The sequence below is a fragment of the Camellia sinensis genome, chromosome 7 (assembly GCF_055761805.1).
Source record: "Camellia sinensis isolate YWXY chromosome 7, ASM5576180v1, whole genome shotgun sequence".
In the NCBI taxonomy this organism is placed as follows: domain Eukaryota; kingdom Viridiplantae; phylum Streptophyta; class Magnoliopsida; order Ericales; family Theaceae; genus Camellia; species Camellia sinensis.
The window spans coordinates 33,503,439-33,529,948 of record NC_138967.1 but is presented as its reverse complement, the minus strand read 5'-3'; the positions used below and the strand labels follow the sequence as shown (position 1 = coordinate 33,529,948).

General features: G+C 33.7%; 1 protein-coding gene across 4 annotated transcripts; it reads right to left on the bottom strand.

The window, feature by feature from the left end:
- Positions 1 to 1,868: 1,868 nt before the first annotated feature.
- Positions 1,869 to 16,116, bottom strand: LOC114306297 (uncharacterized). Of its 4 annotated transcripts, none has more exons than XM_082877707.1 (14): positions 15,678 to 16,116; positions 14,537 to 14,716; positions 14,126 to 14,246; positions 14,004 to 14,043; positions 13,676 to 13,728; positions 13,543 to 13,598; positions 10,732 to 10,884; positions 10,310 to 10,527; positions 7,996 to 9,524; positions 6,238 to 7,368; positions 4,800 to 5,196; positions 4,256 to 4,318; positions 4,062 to 4,166; positions 1,869 to 2,314 (listed from the first exon to the last, which is right to left on the bottom strand). In XM_082877707.1, exons 1-13 carry the CDS (start codon positions 15,734 to 15,736, stop codon positions 4,099 to 4,101), a joined length of 4,068 nt encoding a protein of 1,355 aa, XP_082733833.1. In that variant the 5' UTR covers positions 15,737 to 16,116; the 3' UTR covers positions 1,869 to 2,314; positions 4,062 to 4,098. The 4 variants fall into 4 exon arrangements, with proteins under 4 accessions (XP_082733833.1, XP_082733834.1, XP_028107310.2 ...); XM_082877708.1 differs by having other exon boundaries at positions 1,869 to 2,281; XM_028251509.2 differs by lacking the exon at positions 1,869 to 2,314 and having other exon boundaries at positions 3,915 to 4,166.
- Between the last annotated feature and the right edge of the window lie 10,394 nt (positions 16,117 to 26,510).

Genomic DNA, 26,510 nt, shown 5'->3' with positions numbered 1-26,510 from the left:
CTTTGGCTTGAATTAATTCCATAAAAATTATTCAATAAAAAATATATGTATACACACTATCGTGCTTTCGCTATCACTCCCACATCACGAATTGGTTACTTGGGGGCCTCTTTGATAATTCTTAATTAAACCAGCTTTTCCTAAATAAATGAAATATCCAAACTGACCTTACTGAGAATGGCTTATTTCCAATAACACTTCCATAGCTATCTTGACCTGTTCAGGTTCAACCAAAACAGTAGAAAGTTCCTGCATCATTAATGTCCATTCTTTAAAGTCAAATGTTAGATAAACCAACTACTAACAAGAATATAGCATTTGATGGGGATACTACACATTATGCTAGATGTGAATTTCTTCACCCAGTTTGGTGAGGATAGATCATTTTGTGGGTCATCTGATGCAATAATGATTATTAACAAGCTTATGGAGCAGTTTAACAGAACAGTAATTTTGCTTACCTTCCAAGATCGTCGCATCAAGCCCAAAACATCTATAACAAGTTTCTTTTATATTCTTGATGTTAGATTTGAATCTGACTCAAATATAGAATTCTGTGCCACAGGGCATGACCAATTGCTAGTTTCTCATAGGAGAAGCTCAACCCTTTTCTTTTCTTTTTTTTTTTTGATCAACAACAAAGCTTTATTGATAAATCAAAAAATAAAGAGAGGATAAGACAACCTCTTACAGGACAATGAGAATACAAAAACAAAAACAAAAACAAAATACTCCTAGCAAGCTAAACACGGGCAAAAACCTACATTGCACACACCGCCAACTAATCTCTAACTAACAAAAAAAGTGGGACTCCCTTAAATAAAGAGTTCCCCGACACTCAAAAAGAAATTAAGCGACAAACATGATCCCACAAATAATCCACCTCCCGGAACTTTTCTTCAAACAACCTCTCATTTCTCTCCATCCATAGAACCCAAAAAGTCGCAAAGACGACACAAGACTATTTTGACTCTCTTCAATCCTCCGAATGTGCGAAAATGAACGCAAGAGGCACAGGGACAGGTACAGGAGGTTCCTTTTTTTTTTCTTTTTTTTTTTGTCTTGGACTTTATGCAATTTTGACTCGGTTTAGGACGTGGGTTGTGATTTGATCACCAATCATTGTTCACTATAAATTGAGTTGTAAACCATTAAGGTTATCACGTTGTTTTGGGTGATAAAATTTCAGAGAAATTATTCTCTTTTTCTATGTTGCTCACGCTTTGCATGTATTTTTCAGTCATTCCATTTTTTTTTTTTAGCAGCAGCAACGACAAAATTTTATTGAGAAAAAAGATAAAAACAAGGAGAGGACAAGAAGTCCGCAAGCAATGAAAAGAAAAAGCAAAAGGACTACGGAAAATAAAACGTTCCACCACTAAGGATGGTAAACAACAACTCAATCCCTAGAAATCAAAAAGAGGAGTTCCTTGGAAACAACCCAATCCCTAAAAATCGAAAACAGATGAGTTCCTTTGAAGGGGAGACATTCAAAAGTCCAAAATGAAGCCAAATGCCTCGCCTTATCCCACATAGCTTCCACTTCCTTATCATCAAAAATCCTTGCATTTCTCTTCAACCAAATGGTCCAAAAAAGAGCAAAGACAATGCAGGACACAATGTTTTGACCTTCCTATTGCCTCCGAACCCAGAATCCAAGGTACACATTAATATTATGGACACAAAACCAGCCCCCAATACCAATCACCGAACAAACATAAAATTGTTCACATATGTAGATTACAAATCCCTTACCAGGGCTGTTCTGTAGTATGTTCTGTGGTCATAACATTTTTGAATGACGAAACTTCGTGGAAAACAAGGTTCAATGAAGTATAAAACTAACTTTCTGTGCAATAACTTAGAACGGGAGCTGAAAACCAACTTTTATCATTTGGGCATGAATAAAGGATTTGAATGTACAATAACCAATTTTTACAACAATATAGTACCAATGAAATAATTATATCTCTGCAAATCGATACATGAAATTTCTCACTTTTCACACCTGCTAAGGATGCAACCTCACTTTCAAATCCCCGTTGTCATGTTATCAACTTCTTTGCACTGGCTTGAATTAATTCCATAAAAATTATTCAGTAAAAAATATATGTATACACACTATCGTGCTTTCGCTATCACTCCCACATCACGAATTGGTTACTTGGGGGCCTCTTTGATAATTCTTAATTAAACCAGCTTTTCCTAAATAAATGAAATATCCAAACTGGCCTCACTGAGAGTGGCTTATTTCCAATAACACTTCCATAGCTATCTTGACCTGTTCATGTTCAACCAAAACAGTAGAAAGTTCCTGCATCATTAATGCCCATTCTTTAAAGTCAAATGTTAGATAAACCAACTGCTAACAAGAACATAGCATTTGATGGGGATACTACACATTATGCTAGATGTAAATTTCTTCACCCAGTTTGGTGAGGATAGATCATTTTGTGGGTCATCTGATGCAATAATGATTATTAACAAGTTTATGGAGCAGTTTAACAGAACAGTAATTTTGCTTACCTTCCAAGATCGTCGCATCAAGCCCAAAACATCTGTAACAAGTTTCTTTTATATTATTGATGTTAGATTTGAATCTGACTCAAATATAGAATTCTGTGCCACAGGGCATGACCAATTGCTAGTTTCTCATAGGAGAAGCTCAACCCTTTTCTTTTTTTTTTTTTTTTTGATCAACAACAAAGCTTTATTGATAAATCAAAAAAGGAAGAGAGGATAAGGCAACCTCTCACAGGACAATGAGAATACAAAAACAAAATACTCCTAACAAGCTAGACACGGGCAAAAACCTACATTGCACACACCGCCAACTAATCTCTAACTAACAAAAAAAATGGAACTCCCTTAAATAAAGAGTTCCCCGACACTCAAAAAGAAATTAAGCGACAAACATGATCCCACAAATAACCCACCTCCTGGAACTTATATTCAAACAACCTCTCATTTCTCTCCATCCATAGAATCCAAAAAATTGCAAAGACGACACAAGACTATTTTGACTCTCTTCAATCCTCCGAATGTGCAAAAATGAATGCAAGAGGCACAGGGACAGGTACAGGAGGTTCCTTTTTTTTTTTCTTTTTTTTTTTTTTGGACTTTATGCAATTTTGACTCGGTTTGGGACGTGGATTGTGATTTGATCACCAAGCATTGTTCACTATAAATTGAGTTGTAAACCATTAAGGTTATCACGTTGTTTTGGGTAATAAAATTTCAGAGAAATTATTCTCTTTTTCTATGTTGCTCACGCTTTGAATGTATTTTTCTGTCATTCCATTTTTTTTTTTTAGCAGCAGCAACAACAAAATTTTATTGAGAAAAAAGATAAAAACAAGGAGAGGACAAGAAGTCCGCAAGCAATGAAAAGAAAAAGCAAAAGGACTACGGAAAATAAAACGTTCCACCACTAAGGATGGTAAACAACAACCCAATCCCTAGAAATCAAAAAGAGGAGTTCCTTGGAAACAACCCAATCCCTAAAAATCGAAAACAGATGAGTTCCTTTGAAGGGGAGACATTCAAAAGTCCAAAATGAAGCCAAATGCCGCGCCTTATCTCACATAGCTTCCACTTCCTTATCATCAAAAATCCTTGCATTTCTCTTCAACCAAATGGTCCAAAAAAGAGCAAAGACAATGCAGGACACAATGTTTTGACCTTCCTATTGCCTCCGAACCCAGAATCCAAGATACACATTAATATTATAGACACAAAACCAGCCCCCAATACCAATCACCGAACAAACACAAAATTATTCACATATATAGATTACAAATCCCTTACCAGGGCTGGTTCTGTAGTGTGTTCTGTCGTCATAACATTTTTGAATGACGAAACTTCGTGGAAAACAAGGTTCAATGAAGTATAAAACTAACTTTCTGTTCAATAACTTAGAAAGGGAGCTGTAAACCGACTTTTATCATTTGGGCATGAATAAAGGATTTGAATGTACAATAACCAATTTTTACAACAATATAGTACCAATGAAATAATTATATCTCTGCAAATCGATACATGAAATTTCTCACTTTTCACACCTGCTAAGGATGCAACCTCACTTTCAAAACCCCGTTGTCATGTTATCAACTTCTTTGCACTGGTCTTGCTACGAAAGGGTGACAAAAGAGAGAAATGGTGCGAAGCTGTAGCCAACAAAAGAAAATAATTGATCTAAAATCTTCATTTATTCAAGGACAGAAAATAAAATGTAGGGAGTGTAGCAATCACTTACACTTTTTGGAAGTAGATCCAGCGGGTGTTTTATCTTGAGATATTAGATTCTTCAATGCATGAACTGACAATGAGAATCAAAAAAAATAAAAGGTCAGCTTGCGATATAGTTTTATGGCTGACTGGAAATTAATATCAAACTTATCCATTACCCGGTGAAATAGGATAGTATTGAAACCTTAATATAATACTAAACAAGTGTTAGGTGGAGCAAATCACCAACATTCATTGAAAACCAAAATTATCCTCATTTATTTGTTTTTCTTGAAAACTTAGAACTACCCGTGTTTTGAATAAAATAAATGAGTTGATTTAAACTCTTTCAAGGTTCGTTTGGGAATTGATTATTTTAGTTGGCTTTTTGACTTTTTACAAAAGATGTGCAGAAAAGTAGAGAGAGTAATATGATAATTTATAATGACTTTTTGACTTTTGTGATTATTTTAGCCTATTAATAAGCTTAACTCAAGTCCTAATGTAGACAAATCATGCATTTTATATTTCATCGTCCATAAGATTGTAAAAGGCAGTAAAATGCATATTACCTTCACTAGAAGAAGCTGCATTTGTTGCATTGTCATCTACCTCTGAACCATTGACACTCGCATGATCTGATTCCACACTGAGCTCACTTCCAGCTGAACTATGGTTCTTCCTCCCAAACTTCAAGAGCCGTCTAAACCCTTTTGGTGAATCCTTCACATGAGGCTTCTCCACGGCTTCTGGAATCATTTCCAATTTCAGGTTTCTAAAACCAGATAATACTTGTGCTTTCGTATTTTCCACACCTGTCGCAACTGTCTCTAAGCTTGTTGAAGGTTCTTTGCCATACTCTGAATTTTGAGAAGAAGAGAGCCGAACATTAGGGGCTTGGTATGGTTTTTCAGCTATATGGATGCTCGAAGTCTTGGGTGGTTCCTTCTCTGGATGACATGTCGTTACCTGACCAACACATAGTATTATATCATAAAAATAGAACCAGAAAGTTTGATTGCTTGCCAATGCAACAAACTATGGATATCCTTTTCATAACAAAGAATTGAGTTTATCTTTATTGGAAAGAATTAACTTGCTGCCTTCAGAAAAGTTCAGAAAAAAAAAAAAAAAAAAAAAAAATAGTATTTAAAGACAGGTTCAAATAGTGCTGAATTGGAAATAGGAAAGTAACAATTCTTTAAGATATTATAGCAGATTTTGGGACTGTCAATTTGATGAGGACAGCAAAGGCATTGGATGATAAAGATTCGATAGCTTTTTGAAAATTTAGAATTTTTGGAATTATATCAAATAATTAGAATTTCATTTTTGTATCATTTTATTTTTGGTAATTGTTAATTATGGTTGCTTGAATGCCTATAAATAGGCCATTATGTGTTAGGGTTATGGAGACTTGAATATTGAATTGAGAAATAGGATTTATTTTCTTTTATTTGGGTGCAGTGTGGTTTGTTCTTTTCGGTTACATTGTTATTATATCTGGCTGTCCTACATCACGACTGCCACAAATAAAACTATGATTTAGAGTGCGGCATCTACATTAAAATCATGTGGTCAAATCAAGCTTAATTACTGAAACAAAACTGTCTTAAGTAGGAGTATCAACTATTTGCCTAAAACAATCAAATTTGGAAGACAAAAGAGTATAGAGCTTGCAATATGTTCTCTTACAAATTGAGGTCCAACATTAATTTAGCAATCAAATAACCTCTGAATCCAATAGTGAGGTTTATACATGTAATAGGTTTGTTTTTGTACTTGTTTAATAATTTATTAGAGAAATGCATAATATAGCATAAAGTGCTTATGAAAAATTTCTTTTTTCCATTGTTTTTAACATTTCCTACATTCTTGGATCATGGAACTGTAACACCCAATGACTTAAATTTAATTAGTTTCACTTGGTAGAGATTGTAATATGAAAATCACATTCCTTCATTATGTACGAACCATAAAAAAAATTAATTTTGATTCTACCAATCTTACCTCGTAAGGCCTAGGTTGTGCTCCCAATTGTCTCTGAATGGGTTCTACATCAACTCCATCCATGGCTGAAGCCGGTGCTTGAATAGCTGCATACTCTGATACCATCTCATTTTTCACTACTTTGTCACGATTGTTATAATGTTCCTTTCGTACGCCTAACCTTTCTGCTGATGCATGCACGACAGGAATAGAAGGCTTTTCACACTCAAGCATCACAACAGTCTTCTCGATTACTGGCTTGTCATCCACATCACTCTGATGTGTGTGTTTGTCATTGTTCTTATTTAATTCAGTACTTCCAGAAGTTTCAGAAGACTTCTTCCCATTCACATTCTGTGTCATCTCCTTGGGTGCCGATTTGTTCTGGCCTACATCTGAAGGCCCTTTAGATGTTCTGATCTTCAGTTCAGGAAGAGTTGCAGCCTTGATTCGATCAAGGTCTATAATAGCAGATATTTTCTTGCTCTCGGGCTCATTAGACACCTTTCGCTTTGATACTAATTCAGCACTTGGTGTTTTCTTGCTCTCAGGCTCATTAGACACCTTTCGCTTTGATACTAATTCAGCACTTGGTGTTTTCTTGCTCTCAGCCTCATTAGACACCTTTCGTTTTGATACTAATTCGGCACTTGGTGTTTTCTTGCTCTGAGGTTCATTAGACACTTTTCTCTTTGATATTAATTCGGCACTTGGTGTTTTCACTGGAAGAACAGGACTGCTAATTGTTTTAGGCTCTGATAATCTTCTGATTCGTGTCATGGAAGTCTTTGAATCAGGAGTAACACCGCTGCTAACTTTCCTTGACTCTGGCAATGATGAAGCTGATCTAGTCAACCTATTCCCCGGTAAGTGGTTCCCATTACTCGATTTGCTGGTTTTAGAGGCTTTCTGAGATTCAATGGATCCAAGTGAAGCAGGTCTTATCTTAGATCTCTGTAGAGGAGATGATGATCCTGGCTCTGAATCACTAAACTTTGATCCTCTATGAGAGCTGAAGGTAAGTTTTGTTGGTATTTGTTTTTTGGGTTGCAGTGGTGATGGTGACCTAGCAGCAGTAGAGCTGCCTCTCGCTGCAATTCTCTTTTGCCTCTCTATCTTCAAAGCTTCCAATCTTTTCAAATCCTCCTTTTCCTGAAAAATAAATAAATAACTTGAAGATATAAAAGTCCATTGGAAATTTGAAGATGCCCAACATGATAGCTGGCAACAGAAGCATTAAAGGCTAGCAATGCAAAATTGGTAAGATGTGATCTCCAAAAGGATCATGGATTCATATGGGCCATTTTGGCGCAAGTGTTCTAACTTGTCATTGTACCATAGAGTGTACAACATGGTAGTTAGAATCTTACAATTCACGACTCGATAAAAGTTTCCAGCAAAATGATTCGATTTGTGCAAATGAATCTTAAATTGACTGAATCTTACAATTCAATTGCAATTCACTACAATTCATTGTGATTCATTACGATTCAGTTCTGTTTGCATAATGCATAAAACGGTGCTGTTCTTGCAAAATAAAAAAATAGATCAACCAAATATATTGATTTATGTTGTTATATATATATATATATACTTTTAATGTGTTTATTTCATTGTAAGCACTATATGTGTATTTTTAAATGTATATACATGTGTGAATTAATATATTATGCTAACTAAAGTCAATCTTATGATTCACAATTCACTATTTTAGCAAAAACAATTTATGATTCAATTTGCGATTTGACAACAATGGTGTACAGGTATAATAAGCAGTACCTGCTCTTTCTTCATTTTCTGGAGATCAGCTTTGAAAGTTCTTAGTTTCTCAGCACGCGCTCGTACATCATCTGAAAGATTCATTTTTGATGGTTTTGCTTTCCGTATTGGTCCCACAGTCTTCTTTTTATCCGAAGCATCTGAAGTCAGTTTTGACTTCCGGTCCTTGTCCGACTTCTTCAACCCTTGCTTAACACGAACCTGCATGTCATAGTCTAAAGCAGCGTCGTATCCAATAGTCCTTTTTTCCGTCCTGCGTTCAGGCATCAAGCTCAAATCATCCGGCTCATAGCTAACATGGTTTCCAGTCCTGTTATAACTGTTTTCCGGCTTTTGAATTGTTGAAGGGAGCTCAGAATCCATGTTAATAGCAGTTCTGTCATTAGGACCAACTTGATCTAGCGACATTGACCGGGACGGAACTATGAAGGATTCATCAGTCATATCTTGAGGCAAACTCCTATCCAAATTAATGGTGGTATGTGGCATGTATCCATTTACAACCAGAGGATCTGATGAACTCACAAAATACGATTGGTTCTTTCGTCCAACAATCATAAAATCTTCATTTGCAGCCCTTCTATATGCAACCTTTCTTCCATTTATTTCTGTATATTGTACATCCATTTGTTCATCTGTGGATCCTCTACCATTGCTATAATGAACCTCTCCTCTAGAAGGTAAAATCTCATCATTTGATGCCCTCAACATCCGAGTCACATTTCCATTAACTTTATGAAATTCGGTTATCCTCCCTCCTTGTACTTCAGCTTGTTCTCGCCCAACAACAGTTAAAGGATCATCACCAACTGTGTTTAGTCGTCTCTTGATTTGAACATTTTTTTCGGACGAAAACATGCCTTGATTGGCAGCGTGATTATGTTCATCAGCGTCTCTAAGTAAAAAATTTTGAAATGCTTGCCAGTGTCCTCCATCAGTCTCCTTCCCATAACTAGTGTCCTCCTTATCATGTGAATTTGATTCATCCATCGACTTTGCTTGACCTCCTTTTCTTTTCAAGGACAGAGAGCTCTTGTGCAAATCCACAGCTTCATTGTCAGTGTCAGAGTCAGAAGCTGATTGGGATTCACTACCTGAAGAATTCTTCCCTTTTGAAGTGACATAATTGATGTTTCGAATGACAACCACGCCTGATCGCTTTTTATCTGATCTTCCGGCCCTCTTCCGTGGTCCCCGGCTTTGTGAAGCTTCCTTCTCCAACTCCAAATCACCCTGTTCTGATTCAATGTTGCTGTCTATACTATCCATGGAGTGCCTTTTCTGTCCGGCTCTATGACCAACATTGAATCGAGAATCCTCCATCGGTGGATAAGGTGACTGATAAGATGGGCCATTGCCTAGATAGTTAGGATAGTAGGGTATTCCTTGCACAGGATATGGTTGATAGACTGGTAGTGTACCAGGTGGAGAATGTACAGGCCAGGGAGGAAACATAGGATGTGGAAATGGACCTTGAATGTATTGTTGTTGACCTACTGGGACTTGGTGATCCATGGGATGCTTTTCATCTGGGCAACAAGTGGATACAGTTAACTGGAGAAGTGGAAAAATTCAAAATGCCAAAGGTAAAATAAAAAGGACACAACAATAAGGTTATTTTAGTAGCATTTTAAGAGGAACCCATGAAATAATGAAACCCTCATTGAATTTTTTTTAGGAAAAGTACACTAACACTTCTCTCAAGTTTTTTAAAATAAATTCAAAACAAAATAATCTAATTTCTCCTTTAATTTCATAAAATAAACCTCAGGCATCAGCAGACAGTATGTGACTAAAATGGTTTACTAAATAAGGTTAAGGTACACCCAAGGATTTACCAAAAACAAAGGGATAAAGTAGCATGAAAAGCCAAAACGAGGTGAACAAGAAATAAAGTTCTTTCCATGATTCTGTGGGCAACTGACAAGATTCTAGGGCCCTTGATATTTGCCATTGCAATCGATCACTATGTTTATTATGTGATAACCACTTAAAAAGGTTTTGTGCCTTCTTTTCATGTCTAACTATGAAAGAAAAATATCAATCTCTCATTCCTTCAAAGATCTAAAAATTTTCCAAACTGGTGTATAAGGCAAAGCAACAGTCTCGATTCCATAAGCATATAAACTGGCCTCTCACGCATCAACTTGAACATGCATCTTCTGCACGCGTGTGTAATGGAAGGTGTAAACAGTGGAGCAATTAATTTGGAAGAGATGATGACAGAGGTAAGAGTCTAGTGCCGTCCTCGATAAGATTAAAGGAAGACATCTTTTGTTGGTACAACCACTTATTTATAACTTGGAGCTCATACCTGCACTTGAATCAATGCCTTCTTTTCTATTGTTCTCTGAAGCTGAGTCACCACGCGATTCGTTTTGTTTGTTAGCTACACTAGAAGGCATAATGCCTGATGCATCCATGGCAGAGAATCCTGATCGGTTGGTCATTGCTTCTGCTGCTTCAATTTCAAGCCATTGTCCAGTTTCATGCTTTCCCTTCCACAGATCAATGAACCTTAAGCACGCATCTCTGTTGCACAGGTAAATCTAACACCATAAGGAAATGTTTCTGAAAAAAATAAAAAAGTTGTAGGGCTACAATTATCGAAAGCAGGGGGGGAGTAAAAATCTCCAATGAATGTAATATCAAAATGGGAGGATGCAGAGGGAAACATAAATTACCAAAGGAAAAAAAGACAACGAAAGAAGAAAACAGAAAGGAATTGCTGCTTACATTAAACGTGAGGCCCCAAAGCATTCAGCAAATGACACCAATGGTGTCATGTGATCAATGTCAAAACCAGCAGCTACAGCACGTGCAAAGGCCATGCCTTGTTCTTTCTGCAGCACAGTTTTGCGTGTCTCCAGGACTTTTAAGAGCTGGACTCTGATTAAATATGCAAATCAAATATAATGAGAACAGGGCTCCTAAAAATATTCTCAAATATTTTCACCCATTAGACATACAAGCAGCTGACAGCAGCCATCACAACTTTAAAACGTGACATTTCTTTTTGAAGAAATCCAGTTCATTCTTGAGCAAGAAACATTTTTTTCATCGTTTCACAAATTTATAGGAGGATGAATGTGAAAGCAGATGATGCAGAACCAATGAAAATAAATTATCAGGTTTGCTCATGCAACATGATCATTGTTCATGAGACTGTGCGCAGGCATATATACTAGTACACCTGATGTCATTAGGTTTTCCCAACACAATATAGGCAGGTGTAAGATACTAAGGCCTCGTTTGGGAACAGGCTAATTTAGTAACTTTTTGGCTATTTGGCTAAAAAGGTAGGTAAAAAAAACTTATATGTTTGGGATGACTTTTTGGCTAATTACGAAAAGATGTGCAAAAAGTAGAGAGAAAAGAGAATCTTTGACTTTTGGGTATAGGTTGTTGGCTTTTTGGCTAATTTAGTAACTTTTTGGCTAATTGGCTAAAATAGCCTCTTGCCAAACGAGGCCTAAACCACTATCAAAGACAATACTTAGGCTAGTGCAAATAATTGAAATGGAATAGATGGGCCCGTAGAAATGTTCTTATCATAACTACACTTAAATTCATGCAGATGGCTTAACAGCCATACTTGTAGGTACACACACAGTTATTTGCACTTGGAAACAGAAAGACAACGGAATCCCTAGAATCTAGTGACTGGAACACGTGTGCATTTGCAAATGACTTTTTTGTAAAACACACACTTGGACATGCATACCAATGTATTTAAATTTTGCATGTTTCTCGTAGTGAACCAAAAAAAAAAAAAGAGTTACAATCACCTCTTTCGTATTCCAAGTTATATGGTAAAGTAGTTTAAAAGTCAAGTAGAGAAGATATTGAACACAAAGTAGATTTGTGACATTATGAAAACCAATACAAAGTAGATTTGTAACATCACATACGTCTATTTGTATATATGGATGCCCAACGGTGCAATATAAGCAGAATTTGGTAACCTTCTTGTAGTATTTTTGACATTCAAACCAATATAAATATATATATATATTTTATCAGCAACAAAAGAAGAATTTTATTAAAATGAAGGGAAAAGAAAGGGAAAATACAAAGGCTGACAAGAAGTCCTCAAAAGCAAAAACCAAAAACGTCTAACAGGTCACACACAGACTTCCAATTGCTAGAAATATAAAAAATAATAATAAATAAAATAAAAGCAGAATTCTCCTAAATGGGGGAGCTACTGAAGCCCAAAAAGATGCCATGAACCTGATTTTCTCCCACATCCAAAAGACATCAATACTTTATCGTCAAAGAGCCTTGCATTCCTTTCCAACCATATGACCCAGAAAATGGCAAAAACTGAACAAAGCCCCAATACGTTCGCCTTTTTATTAGATCCCAAAAATCAAAAATCAATAGAGAGCATTGAACTACATGATTCAGGTGCCACCCAAGCAAGGCCACCCCACGAAAAAAAGTTCTGCCACAAACTCCTTGCTACTAGGCAATATAAAAAAAGATTTACACATAATGCATCATTGAGGAAAAAGATAACAATTAGGCCTCCTCTTTTGAAGGACATCATTAGTCAAAATACTTCCATGAACCAAAGACCATATAAAAAACTTCACTTTGAGAGGCGTAAAAGATTTCCAGATTTTTTTGTGAAGAGGAAAAAACAGGATATTGGGTTTCTCAATGATTTTTCCAAAAAAGGATTTACAAGAAAAAACACCGGAAGTATGCAATAGCCAAACCAATTTATCACTCGTGGAAGGAACCAATGACAAATGATCAATGTGAGACAACAAGAAGGCTGCATCACCAACCACCCTATCAGTGAGATTTCTAGCAAATCTAAGATTCCATGCAATCAGAGCCAAACTAGAACATGCCAATGACACAATGGAGAGACCATGAGAGTTTGCAATTCTATAAAGACCTAGGAAATCCCCGGCAAAAGAAGAATTTCCGACCCAAATATCCTCCCAAAACTGAATTGACTCCCCATTTCCCACCCTTAGAGAAAGGAATCTAGAGAAAAGAGGAAAAATGTGAGATATCCACTTCCAAGGAGCTCGACAATTACCCCTCAATCCACATGAATAGACCTACCATCATCAAGAACCCCATACTTGCTTTTAATAATAAAATGTCATAATGAGTCACTCTCCAAAGGGAATCTCCATAATCACTTCACGAGAAGAGCAAGGTTCCTTGCTACAATGTTCCCTAATGCAAGCCCCCCTTTATCCTTAGCCAACAAAATAGTCTCCCATCTAACCAAGTGAATCTTTTTGCCCTCATCCTTCCCTTCCCATAAAAAATCCCTCATTAAACCTTCGATACATTCAAACCAATATAAAATTGTGATTATGGATACCGTTTGACCTTGGTTACATCCAGATTTAGTTTCAACTTGTCTGTGCTCCAGCAAATTAAGTTGTAACTTACTACATCAACACAAATTAGGTTCGAAATTGTTCGAGAAAAATTGCAAACACCCTCATGTTAAACCCTTGAGCAATAAAATAAATGGAACAAATAATTATATCACCCGTGCTAGAACCAGAAATATACTTTGAATTTCCTTCTTGTGCGATTGATCCATTTGCCTCAGGTGGATGCACATCAGACTGACAGAAAAAGAAACCATATTATGATAATATATGATAAGTCCATCATATGAAGAAAATATTTGATGCCCAGTTACCTTGTAAAGAACAATTGCTTTTTCCTCATTACCATCAGTCATAGGTTTGCTGCCTGCTCAAAATTGTGAGTGTAAATCAATGCCACAAGAAAAAAGAAATTCAAATTTGGCAAATAGTATATTCAGTGTCCACTGCAATAGAGTACAAACATCTGTTGATGGAATCTTTCCTTGCAATAAAAGTTATAGAAAATAAGAATAAATAAGAAGGGAACTAGTAGAAGATCGCTGAATAAAGAACAACCAAAACCAGAGATGCCAAAGAAGCCCTATTTGACGACATCATGCAAATTTTAAGAACACACTTTCTTTCACATTTTATGCATACCTTCACTGCTTCCCACTGGTTTTGCTTGACAGTCTTCTACCTGCCAAACACAAGGGGAGTAAAAACCTGAATATCCTTTCCATACCATACAGGACATAAAAGTTCGGGTACATAACGCTTACAGTGCTCAGACCCATATGGCTGTTGCCCTGAATGGAAATTGCTTCCTCAATCTGTAAGATCTCAGATTCTATGGTGTACACTCGTTCCAATATCTCTGGAGTGCTCACAAAACGAACAAACCTTTGGAAACAAACACAAATTAGTACTTACCTTTCCTTTTTATTTGGCACAAACACACATTAGTCTACATCCTATTTCCCTTAAAGCTTCAAATTGACAGGCAACATCAATACTGCAATAGTTTCTTAGCTTCTGATCTAAAAGTAACCAAAGTGCCTTCAAAAAGTTTTGACAAAGACATGTAGAGGTTAACCAGTTGTGTCAATTTTGAGTAAGACTTGTAAAGTATAAACCTCAACTAAACAGTGCGAATTTGAATTTCCACAAGAACATTATGGAGTTTCACATACATTTCGACCGTGCCCTTGGTGAACCAAGTTGCTCCACTACCAGGTTCAGGTTGAAGCAAAATTGAATAACCTCCCTTGGCAATCTGATCTTGGGCAGTCTTCAGGTGGGCAAGAAAAGGATTCAGCAAACCTGAAGCAATTTTCTCCGTCTTCCCATTTGCAGTGATAATCAAATCATACCTGACAATAGAGCAGAAGTTAGGCTTGTGTTTGAAGTCAAAATCATTAAATGTCATCTAACAGCATTACAATGATAAAAGCTGGTGTTACTTATAGCTGCACTTTAGGCAAGATATGAGAATGCAAAATCCACTACCATAATGTTCTTTTTATTTTTTTAAGAAGATAACAAAAAGGGGAATACAAATATAAAAGGTCATAGCCAATGCACACATTCAACAAGGTTTGGTAGAGGTAATGGGTAGCAGCCTCCCCCACTTTTTTGCGGCGAGTCTGATTCCCGTGACTCAAAACCACACCAGTGAATAGCATTTGCGATCGCTATAATAGATGAGACAATTTTTTTTTATAGAAATATAGTTCCAACCAAACAGCTGAATAACTGAAAAGCATTAGTCACTAAATTGAGGAGTTAAGTTTTCAACCCACTCAAACTTTAATGTTGTAAAGAACCTTCTAATCAAACATGACGCGCAGCAATATCCGATCACAGACAAAGCAGTCAAATCCCAGTTAAAAATTGAATAGCAAATTCTGCACCAAACAGAATGTTCACCATTTCCTTTTCCATCATAAAGTCTAATCATTGTATTAGTTACCACAAAATCAATCCAAATTCTTTCCTTTTTTACAATAAAACTCCAAAATACAATTACTCAAAAAAAAAAAAAAAAAAAAAAAACTTAACCCATTGCTTGAGAAGGTTTATTTTATCCACAAAAAAAAGTTGAAACAATTCACCAAAATAGATGATGCAAAACCACATCAGACACAATGTGAATAGGTGGGTGAAATGTGATATCATATAAGTCAATGTACTAAATCAATACATTTGAAACAAAATTGTATCGCATGGCTTCAAATTTCAGAAATCAACGTACACCACGAATCGGATCTCTTGGCAAAAAATAAAAAAAGTGAGTTAGTCATGAAGCAGTGAAGAACATTGGGGAGAAATTACCTGGTTCGAGTAGGCGTGAGCTGAAAAATGGCAGAGTCGAGACGAGTACTAGACTTCATTGTTGAAGAAATGCCGATCAGATTAAGTTTGATTTCTTCAACACTAGTACTTGATCTCCGAAGAAGACAAGCGAATCATAACAAACACAACGGCAAATTAATCAAACTAAACTCACTCAATAACGTTGATTCGAAAATTTAGCTAGGTTATGCTTTGAGAAAGCAAATCCAGAGATCATATATAACAGACTTTTGGAGAGACTTTTAGAGAGAGAAAGAAAGAGACACCATTAACAGAGCGTGTGTGTGTGTGAGAGAGAGAGAGAGAGAATGCGTGTTATCTCCTTCCTTGGATACCGACTGGAGCTAGAGTGACAGTAGTGCTGAGATTGTTCTCTCGTTTTTGTTTTTTTTGGTCAGATTAATTACATCAACACGCCGTAAGGGAGTGCTATTTAGGATAAATTATAAACGCATCCTTGAGAATGTTTAAAATATAAATTGTTTCTTATAATTTAAAAAATTATAAATATTTTTTGTTAAAAAAATTTATTTAATAGAATTAATTAAAAAATAAAATTATAATTGTTCTCATATATAATAATAAAATTACTTGAATTGTTAATTTAAACATATTTTTAACATCATTAAAAACTATTAATTAACTTGATAATTTATTAATAAAATGGATGATTTGTTATAAAATTAAAAATCTCAGAGGGTAGAATCTAATTTTTAAAACCACAGTAGACGATTCATATTTTAATCAAACCTCAAATATTGTATTTGTAATTTACCCTTGGATTTATTATTCCACTGCTATTATGATAATTAATGATATTTTTTATCAAATATTATTAATTATTAATTTTTAATGACAGTTTAAAAATTTTATCACAAAAAATATTACTAATTATAAGTTTTTAGCGATAGTTTAAAAAAATTATCAAAAAAATCACTACTTTTTAAATTTTAATGATAGTTTAAAAAATTCATCACCAAAAAAATTATTAATTATAAATTTTAGTGAAAATTTATAAAAATTGTAAAAAAAAAAAAGCCACTTTTAGCAATATATATATATATATATATATATATATATATATTATTTTTAACGAAGATTTTATTAATATTTATTTTCAATAAAATTTTATGAAAATTAATAGTTTATGTCATTCCATAACTATTACGAAATATCACTTTATTTTCTTTTTTATTTAAAAACTCTCACATATTAATCATTTCATTATAAAAATTACATAAATATATTCTTTTAGGAGTTGGTCTAAGGAATTAAAAATGTAAATAACATATAAAATAATATTTGTTGATGGCTAAAAAAATTTATTTTTTTAGAAAAGATTAAAAATAGAAGTAGTATTACATATACTAATTAATATATGTATTAGTGTATTAGTTAGTGTTATATTATTATTATTGATCTCATATATTATATAAATTATAAATTTTTAAAATTTTTAAAATTATACCATATCATCTATTAATATATTAATACATATAATATTATTGGATTAAAAAGTGAAAAGGGAGAGTAATTTGGGAAATTGAAGTCAAAACGACGAAACGACAAAAGAGCAACAGATTCGAGTGGATCATAGGGAAGGTTCTATTTACACACACACATTCCTCTTTTTACACATCTTTCTAAATTCACACACCAAAAATAAATAAATAAATAATAATTTACTCAACACACACAATTTTATTCCAGGTATACCCATACACACACTCCCAATTCACACACCTTCTTCCACACCAACCAACAACGATCAAACCCTAACCCTAACCCTAGGCAGCAACCACCTTGCCGACGGCGCCGCAGCACCGGCGACCCCCCCTCTCTCTCTCTCTCCTCTCAGTCGCGAAAAGGAAGGCGACGACGACTTGCAGACGAACGGCGACGGCGGCTCGCAAACGAAAGGGGGTTCGGATGCTGATGGTCGAACTAGTGTGCTTTGTTCGGATGGTGATAGTCGAACCAAATTCATTGGTTCGATGGTTGATTTCCAAACGAAGGTGATTCATTCGACACTGGTAGTCCGAACGGAGGCGATTCCACGATGCCCGACGTGGTGGGGAAGAGAAGCGAGAAGGCAATGGTTCGCAGATGAAAGGGAGGTGAAGGAAAAGGTAACGGCGGTGATGAAGGAAAAGAGAGGCGGCGGCCATGGAGGATGATGGTTAGGGTTAGGGTTAGGGTTAGGGTTAGGTTTTTGGACTGAAAGAGACGGGGGTTGGAGAGAAGAGGAAGGTTATTTTGGTAGTTTCATTTTGGGACTGAAATGTAATAAAAAAAAATTCATTAAGTGTGTGTAAAGAGGGTAAATGGTGTGTGTAAATAGAGGCTCCCGGATCATAGCAATGATTTGGAATTTAAAATTACGAAAATACCCATATTTTTGGACCGAAGTAAAGAACCTTTAGGTAAAAAATGATAGTGTGTGATTAAGAGCAGTTGACGCTAATTTCGCACGGACTGGAACGCCTGTTGGTTATGCAAATGCCAAATGGTAATACTTGGGAATCCCCTTTTCTTTTCTTTTTTCTTTTTTTTTTAATATTTGACTAAAAGTCTCTCATTAGTCGCTTTTAAAATAAAAAGCACAACCTAATTTTTTTAAATTTGCAAGTCTCTTATAGAAGAAACACCTCTTTCGTCAAGAACAAATAAATTTATTTTTATTTTTATAGACAATCATATCTTTAGTAATAACTTTTATACTTGTAAATTTTAAATTAATTTAACTTTTTATCTATATATTAGTTTTATTAAAATTAATAATTTTAAAAGTCTCTCGTCAAGATCTATTAAATAAGATCTATTTTGCTTATAAAATTCTTTATAAAAAATGTAATATTTTTTTCCATTGAAACTAACGTCAACAATAAAATTTTACTAATAAAATTTTATTGTTTAAGTCAATTACGATGATAATTTTTTTTCTAAGAATTTCATAATCAACCTAAATCTTGTTTTATAAATCTTGATGGCAGGATTCTAAAACTATTAATTTTATTAAAAACTGACATTTAGATAAAAAGTTATATCATTTTAAAATTTAAAATATTAAATTAGTCACTAAGAATATTTTAATAATATGGGTGTGTGTGCTGAACTTTTCAATGAGATTTTTTTGTACTTATCCTTAATATATTAAAATTTTATTATGAAAGAGTTTTGACCAAATTCTCTTTCTTTTTTGTCCTTTTTTCATACCCAATTTAGCGAGTCCCATACCGATTAATAGTTCATCTCATAAGCTTAGCAATAAAAATGAGTTGTCAAATTGATCGACCATCGCTAAACATATGAACAAATTATGTTTTATTTTTAAAAAATAGATAGTAACTATGAGTTTAAATTTAAATTGATTGTTCATTAATTTATATATGATTAAACTGATTTTTTGCATAGATAGTCTTTCCTTAATATAAATAACATTAAAATGTGTAATATTTTTTCTTTGAATAAGTTATTTGTGTCAACTTCAGGTTATCGGTTTGACACTTGCCTAATTTATTTTTAGTGTAATTTTGTAGTGTCATAATTGGATTCGTGTTTAAAATTAACCAATTTAGCATAATTTTGTAGTGTCATAATTGGATTCATGTTTAAAATTAACCAATCCTAATCTGTTAATTTTATATATTGTTGGTGTCATTTTAGAAATTCTCACCTCTATAATAATATTTAGTTTTTTATTCAAACATTGTTAAAGAGAAAATTGGTAAACAATCTCAGTTTTTATACATAGAACTAATGATACGACAGTATTATTTTTGAAACATAATGTTAAAAATGTCATTCACAATGATCTAGCAGTGTCAATTTTTAACAAAATAAAAAATGCTGACAAGCGCCATCGGAATACTAGTTAATATCAGAGATGATAAATGGTTTAACAATAAATAAAAGGTTAAAAATGCTTCAAAAATAGTAAAAATTGTTTTGTATTTTTTGTTCTCTTCTCTATACTTTAGTGTTGTGATATCCCGGGTATTGGACTTGACTAGTATTAAGTAATAAGTTTGTGTGCATTACTTTTGGCATTTTGTTTATCATATTAGATCGTTGAGATTTCTTTTCTACTCTTATTTAATCTCTCTTAACTTTTTTGAGTTAAAAGTTCTGGATTTTGGGCATTGGAACTAGTTTCAAAGTATAAAAATCAATTTCTGAGTCTTTGGGCAAAACCACTCGTGCAGATTTGGCAACCACTCAAGCGGATTCTCACAGGGATTTTTGGGTTTTCTAGATAGAAAACTGCTCGTACGGATTCTGTAAACCGCTCAAGCGGATTTTGGAAAATTTTCTAGGTTCCTCTCTTAAGCAAACCGCTCGTGGAGGCATCAGAATCCGCTCGTGGAGGCATCAGAATCCACTCATGCAGATTGGAATTCCCTTCTCTCTACAAATGCACCCAAATCCAAACTTTTTTCTAAGATTTAGCTCAAATCTTCAAGAGTTTGAGAGGATTTTTACATCAAATCGAAGAGGGTGATGAGGACTACGTTTACATCCATTCAATCGAGTTTTCATCAACGTTGAGCTTTAGGGTTTTCATCTCCTTCCTCTTCCAAGCTTGAGGTAGAGACAATTTTAGAATTATATATATGTTTTCGCAAGATTATGCTTGTTTGAAGTATTTCTTACATGTTTGAGCTATGATTTTGGGTTGATGAACCCTAGATGATATTAGGAATGGATTTTCTCTATTTTACCAAAGCTTTTAAGAATATGAGTTATGTTACAAAGTGTGGGTGTTGTTTTAGAAAAGTCTTTCAAAAAAAAACAAAAATCTAGTTTTGGTGAAAACTCTAGAATTTTGGGATTTTGGAAAAAGGTTGAGATATTATAAAACTTATGCTTGATAATTTGTAATGTGAGTAAATGATGGAAGAAATTTATGTAGTTGCATCAAATGAGGAAATTTCATGAGGAAATGAGAAATTGTTGATTTAGGACGCTTGAGAAATAGCTTATTGTTGTGGTTTTAGAAAGACCAAATGCTAAAAATGATGATTAATATATGAAAAATACATGAAGGTTGATATTGTATTGTTTTATCTCTTGTAAGTGTATTATGATGCCACATTGATGAGAGATGTGGGAATTTGATCACAGTGGAGAATTGTGTGGTGGAATTGAAAATAGACTATATTAATGCATTGTAAATTTTGCATCGCTATTCCATTTTATCATCGTGGCAATTAGTTTTGAATCTTGCATTGAAAAAGTATTGCTTTGAGAAAGGAAATTGTGTTGTGCAACAAGATCACTTTGATTTGTTTCGCAATAAATACATTGGTAAGTCCGGATAGGAGATATAGTTGGTATTGGTTAAGTTGGCCTAAGTGTCCATGATGAAAGACTGAAAACACGCATAGAGGGGGTACCACATGCTTTCCGGTTAACAACCGGTAAAGTGGGGATTAATAGTACTTGTTATGCTTACTTGCAAACACTAATCTAGATATTACCTAAGTCGTATTTACCACATCTTAAACTACATTGAAATTATTGAATTGTTGTATCTTCAAATTGTATTATGCACAAAAGTTTCAAAAGATAGAGATATATATTTTTTAGCATGGCATATGCAACCATCTCAGGAGATTATATGAAATGTATATACTTTGTTAAGATTTTCCTACTAAGCTTTGTGCTCACTCTATGTGATTTTGTTCAAGGAAAAATGTGGTGATTCCGCCAAGTTAAAAGCGAGGAATGCATATTTTTTAGAGTACAAGGTTCTTTTCTTTTGGTTGTAATTATTTTTGACAAGTCAAGGGTTTTACGTGTATGGGTTTGACAATCATTATTTTGTGTAACCGGGCATAAGCTTTAGAAATTTTAGCCCTTGAGGGTATTGAATTGTACCCAACTTATTGTGACACATACTATAGATTCATATTCTAGGAATGTTGAGTGTATAATCGCATGTGAAATATTTTTTGTAAAACTCTAGAGTTTGATGAATACAGATGTTCACTACAAGAAAAATCACTTTTGGCGACTAAATTTTTAGTCGCCAAAAGTCCACTTTTAGTCGCCGAAAGTCGAGTTTTTGCTTTCAGCGACTAATTTTTTTAGTCGCCCCTTTTGTCGCGCATAAATGGTCGCGAGAGGTATCGGCGACTAAACTTTTTTTAGTCGGCAAAAAATAGCTCTTTAGCGACCAAATGTTTAGTCGCCATTGGTGCATTACACATTTTAAAAGCACACATTTGGCGACTAATATTTTAGTCGCCAATAGTCCATGAATCTCCGACTAAACAATTTTGTCGCCCAAAATAACACTTTTGGCGACTAAAAGTTTAGTCGCCAAAGGTTCTTCCGTAAAAAAAAAAAAAAAACAAATTCTTTGGTTTTTCTGAGATTTGAACCGTGAACCATTCCAAGTGCCAACACCTTTACCAACATACTCCCCCCACTATGCCACTTGAACCTCACATGATTATATATGCAATATATATTATTTATATACTATTTTGACCGGTATTTATACAAAACCATATCTGTAAATATAATTATTTTTATTGAATATAATTTATGTAAAAAATAAATTATTTATTAAAAAAAAATGTAGGCCACTTTTGGCGACTAAATCAATTATTTAGTCGCCAATTCTATGATTTTTGGGCTACTAATTAATTTGTTGTCGCTAAAAAAATATGTTTAAATTAAAAATAGCACTTTTCGCGACTAAATCTGTTTTTAGTCGCCAAAAACGTCCCGTTTTGGCTACTAAATTGAAATTTAGTCGCCAATTCACTGTTTTTAGCTACTAATTTTTTTTTGTAGCCAAAAATCTTCATTTTCAGCGACTAATCTTTTTTTAGTCGGCAAAAGACCCATAATCGGCGACTAAAATGGTTTTTAGTCGCCAAAACCATAACTTTTGGCTACTAAATTATTTTAGTCGCCAAAAACCGTCGCTTTTGGCTACCAAACACCCTTTAGTCGGCAAAACTGTTACATTCGGCGACCAACAAACAGTTTAGTCGCTAAATCCTTGGTATTCGGCGACTAATTCATTTTAGTCGGCAAAAGGCTTCATTTTTGGCGACTAAATCAAGTTTAGTCGCCATTTGGTCAACTTTCAGCGACGAAATTCTTCATTTTAGTCGCCATTTGTGCTTTTTCTTGTAGTGGTTGGAGATTCGTTGATGATGTGAATGTTGACGCTTTATTTCCCGTATGTATTATGCAAACGGAAGTTATCGTTTTAGAAACAAGATTATGTAATTAGAGGATGTTGAGTCTATATCGTGTAATTCTTTGGGGCGTGACAAGGGTGGGGCACTCATTAGCAAGATTTTTTTTTTTTTTTTTTTAAATTATGAAATATTATATAGAGTTTTTAGTTAAATTTCTCATACAGAATGATGCATTATTTTGTAACCATTTCATTTTAAAAAAAAAAAACACTCAATAATGTAGTTCATATTTTAAAAATACTAAAAATCACATCATTTTGAATATTTTCTATTAAAATTACATTTGTGCACCATTTCTCTTCCATTAACTAGTTCCATTAAGCTAACTTCTCAACCAATCACATTTTACCACATTACCAACAGCAAAAATAATTTAAGTTTACAGCACTGATAGGAAGCCCGAAAATCTGTGGCTCGAATGGCTCGAAACTGTCAAAACGACATCGTTTTGCTGCCAAAACGACGCAAAACGATATCGTTTTGACAGTTTCGAACCATTTGAGCCACACATTTTGTGGCCCTCAAACATTATTCTTAAGTTTAATAGAGCACTCATTACACACATTAATTTTAACGGATAAGCCTATAAAAATGTAGCTACAGAGCTGACATAATGTAAGGTGAGAAATATTTAAAAAGATTATTTTATCATTTTTTTTCAAATTTAATCACGAGTAATCATCTTCAATTCCTTTTTGTATTCTTTCATATTTGTTCCTTCTTGACACTATGGAATCTAAAACCCAATCCCAACAGCTTGTTTCAAATGATTGATTAAATTCAATGTTTGGAAGAAAAAAAAATCATAATAAAAATAAAAATAAAAATAAATGCTATTGATAGGGAATTTCGTTTTTAATTGTAATTCTCATATAATTTAAGAAAGTTATTACGAAATCTTAAAGTGCTAAGTGGTATTACGGACTTGGGGTGCATGTTGTAAAGTTCATCAAGGACATCTCAAGTGTATTTTCATTATTCATACTGTTTATATTATAAGATTTGTTGAATGAATAAAGTTTCGGACCCCCCAGTGGGGGTGATGGGGGTCTGCTGTGATTGTCTCAAAAAATAAATTTTTTTTTTTTTTTATTTCAGCCAACCCCAGGCCGACACGTGACACTGGGGGGTCATTCCCACTGGGGGTCCCTAGCATTGCTGTTGTCAAATATATCATATATAATAAAAAATCATACTAATTAGACATTTGTAACCCATAATAAGATCACATTTGTTTTAAATAAAAATAAACGGTTGGTATAATTTTGATAATTTTTTTAAAAATAATTAAGGGTGGTCATGGGGATATGTATGTCCAATTAATTTGAATTTTTTTTTATGAATAATATGCTCGACAAACCTTACAATATGAACGGTTCAAATTATCGAAAAAAGATTTGAGACGCACTCGATGGGGACTCAATGGGGCCTCACAATATGGGTGTTGTGCCACAAGGCACAATACCCCAATTCCGTGGTATTACATATGTTATCTCACAAATATGGACCCTCAACGCACATTATGTACGTCATTCATTGTTTCACTCATAAAATTTTTCGTTATGTCATTTGTTTATAGCAAGTTCAAATAAGACTACTAAATAATCACCGCATGTTTATTGCAAAATTATTGAATAATTATCCTTATGCTTATTGTGGTAATCCAAAAAATCTCAATTTATTGGGGTTAACCCAAACAAGTCCTAACAATAAGCCCAACCTAAGTAAAGAAACTCATCAAGCAAGTGTCTAGGGCAAGCTCATTCACCTCTATATAAGGAAAGCATCGCTAAGAAGAGAGGTACCTAATTCCCACCTTACACCACACACTATGGCCTTGTTTGGTTTGTATTTGAGAAACATGTTTTGAGATAAAAAGTACAAAATTTGTTTGGTTTGATTTTTTTTCAAAAGATGTTTTAAAAAATTATTTTGAAAGAGAGTTTTGGAAAAAGTGATTGATTTGATGTGTATAAGAGAGAGATTTGTTTGAAAAATTTGTAAACCAAACAAGTTTTGGAAAAAAAAATTGGAAAAATTTGTTTGGCTTGATTACTTTTGAAAACTTATTTGTAGAGAATTTTTCCCAAAATTTTTTTGAGAAACACAAACACAAACCAAACATTTCATTTTATTTGGTCTCTCTTTCATAAATGAGAACTAACTTTACCCTCGAAGTGTCCTTGGCCGATAATCCTAGTTGGGTGCATCAACCATATTTATTTTTACAGATTATAAGCCAAACTCATCTCTTCATTAGATATCTTAAACAACCCATGTGAGAGGATTTTTGGGGGTCTCATACTTATATTTGGTTCATTAGCATGAGTTAGAATGTAATGATCATATTTTATCAGAATGTCCATTCACACATCTGGTTCACTAAAAAAAAGTTCCGAAAATTGAATTGTAGATGGAATAATCATTTATCGTTGTAAGAGAATGTGCATTCCATAAGAAAAGTAAGTAATGGAGTACTTCTATATCTATACACCATTTAATCTCTGTACATATCTTTCTTAGTGCACACACTTAATAAATTTGTTTACTTTTTGTTTTACTCATTCCACATACAAAATGTTTCAAATTTGCCCATAACATATAATATGTGCACACATCAACACAAAAACCCCCAACGCATTATGCACACACACCACACAAAATATAAACTTACACCACACCCCTAAACCTAAACTATGCCCTACACACACGACATATTTCAGCACTCTTTGACAGTACTCTGATGATATGGGTATGCCATTTTTTAAAATCAATCAGTTTGCTTGTTTTCATTTTTCAGAAAACACTTTTCAGAAAATTCTACTTTTCTTATTTTTCGTATTTTTTTGTTTTTACTGAATTTTTTTAATATTTTAAGCAATTTTTTTACTTTTTAGACACATCTAACATAAATATACCTAAAAAGTAAAAAAATTGTAAAAAAAATCTTTTAAAAATTCACTAAATACCAAAAATATCAAAAAAAAAATACAAGAATTTAGTATATTTTTTGTATTTCTATGTATTTATTAATTTTTTAAAATATTTTTTCACAAGTTTTTTACTTTTTAGATACATCTAACTCAGGTGCATCTAAAAAAATAAAAAAAAATGTTTAAAATTTAAAAAATATTCACTAAAAACAAAAGAATACGAAAACCAAAAAACTCAATTTTCCAAAAACTTAATTCAGAAAACTCAAACCAAACACACTGAATAAATTTTTTGTTATTGTTTTACTATTATTCTACAAAAACTAATGCTCTGTTTCGTTTTGAGTTTTTAAAATATATATATTTTTTAATTTTAAAATATTATTCCTTTGTTTTTAGTAAACTTTTTAGATCTACTTAATTTAGATACATTTAAAAAGTAAATTATTTGCCAAAAAAAAAACTAGAAAAAAATAATACAACTAAACCCCCCCCCCCCCAAAAAAAAAGGAACTAAATTTTTGTATTTTTTATGCCGTTTAAGTGTATTTAAATTAAATAAATCTAAAAAATGTAAAATAATAATTAAAATATTAAAAATGTTCACTAAAAAAATATACAAACTCACCTTTTCGTCGCCTAATTTATAATGATAATGG

What these genes read in the sequence shown, in the direction of transcription:
- LOC114306297 (XM_082877707.1), bottom strand. Translation starts at nt 15,736, where the DNA reads ATGAAGTCTAGTACTCGTCTCGACTCTGCCATTTTTCAGCTCACGCCT. An exon ending in GCCATATGGGTCTGAGCACT is followed by an intron (nt 14,044 to 14,125) that starts GTAAGCGTTATG and finishes TGTGTTTGGCAG; the next exon opens with GTAGAAGACTGTCAAGCAAA. An exon ending in TTTGGGGCCTCACGTTTAAT is followed by an intron (nt 10,528 to 10,731) that starts GTAAGCAGCAAT and finishes CCTGTGCAACAG; the next exon opens with AGATGCGTGCTTAAGGTTCA.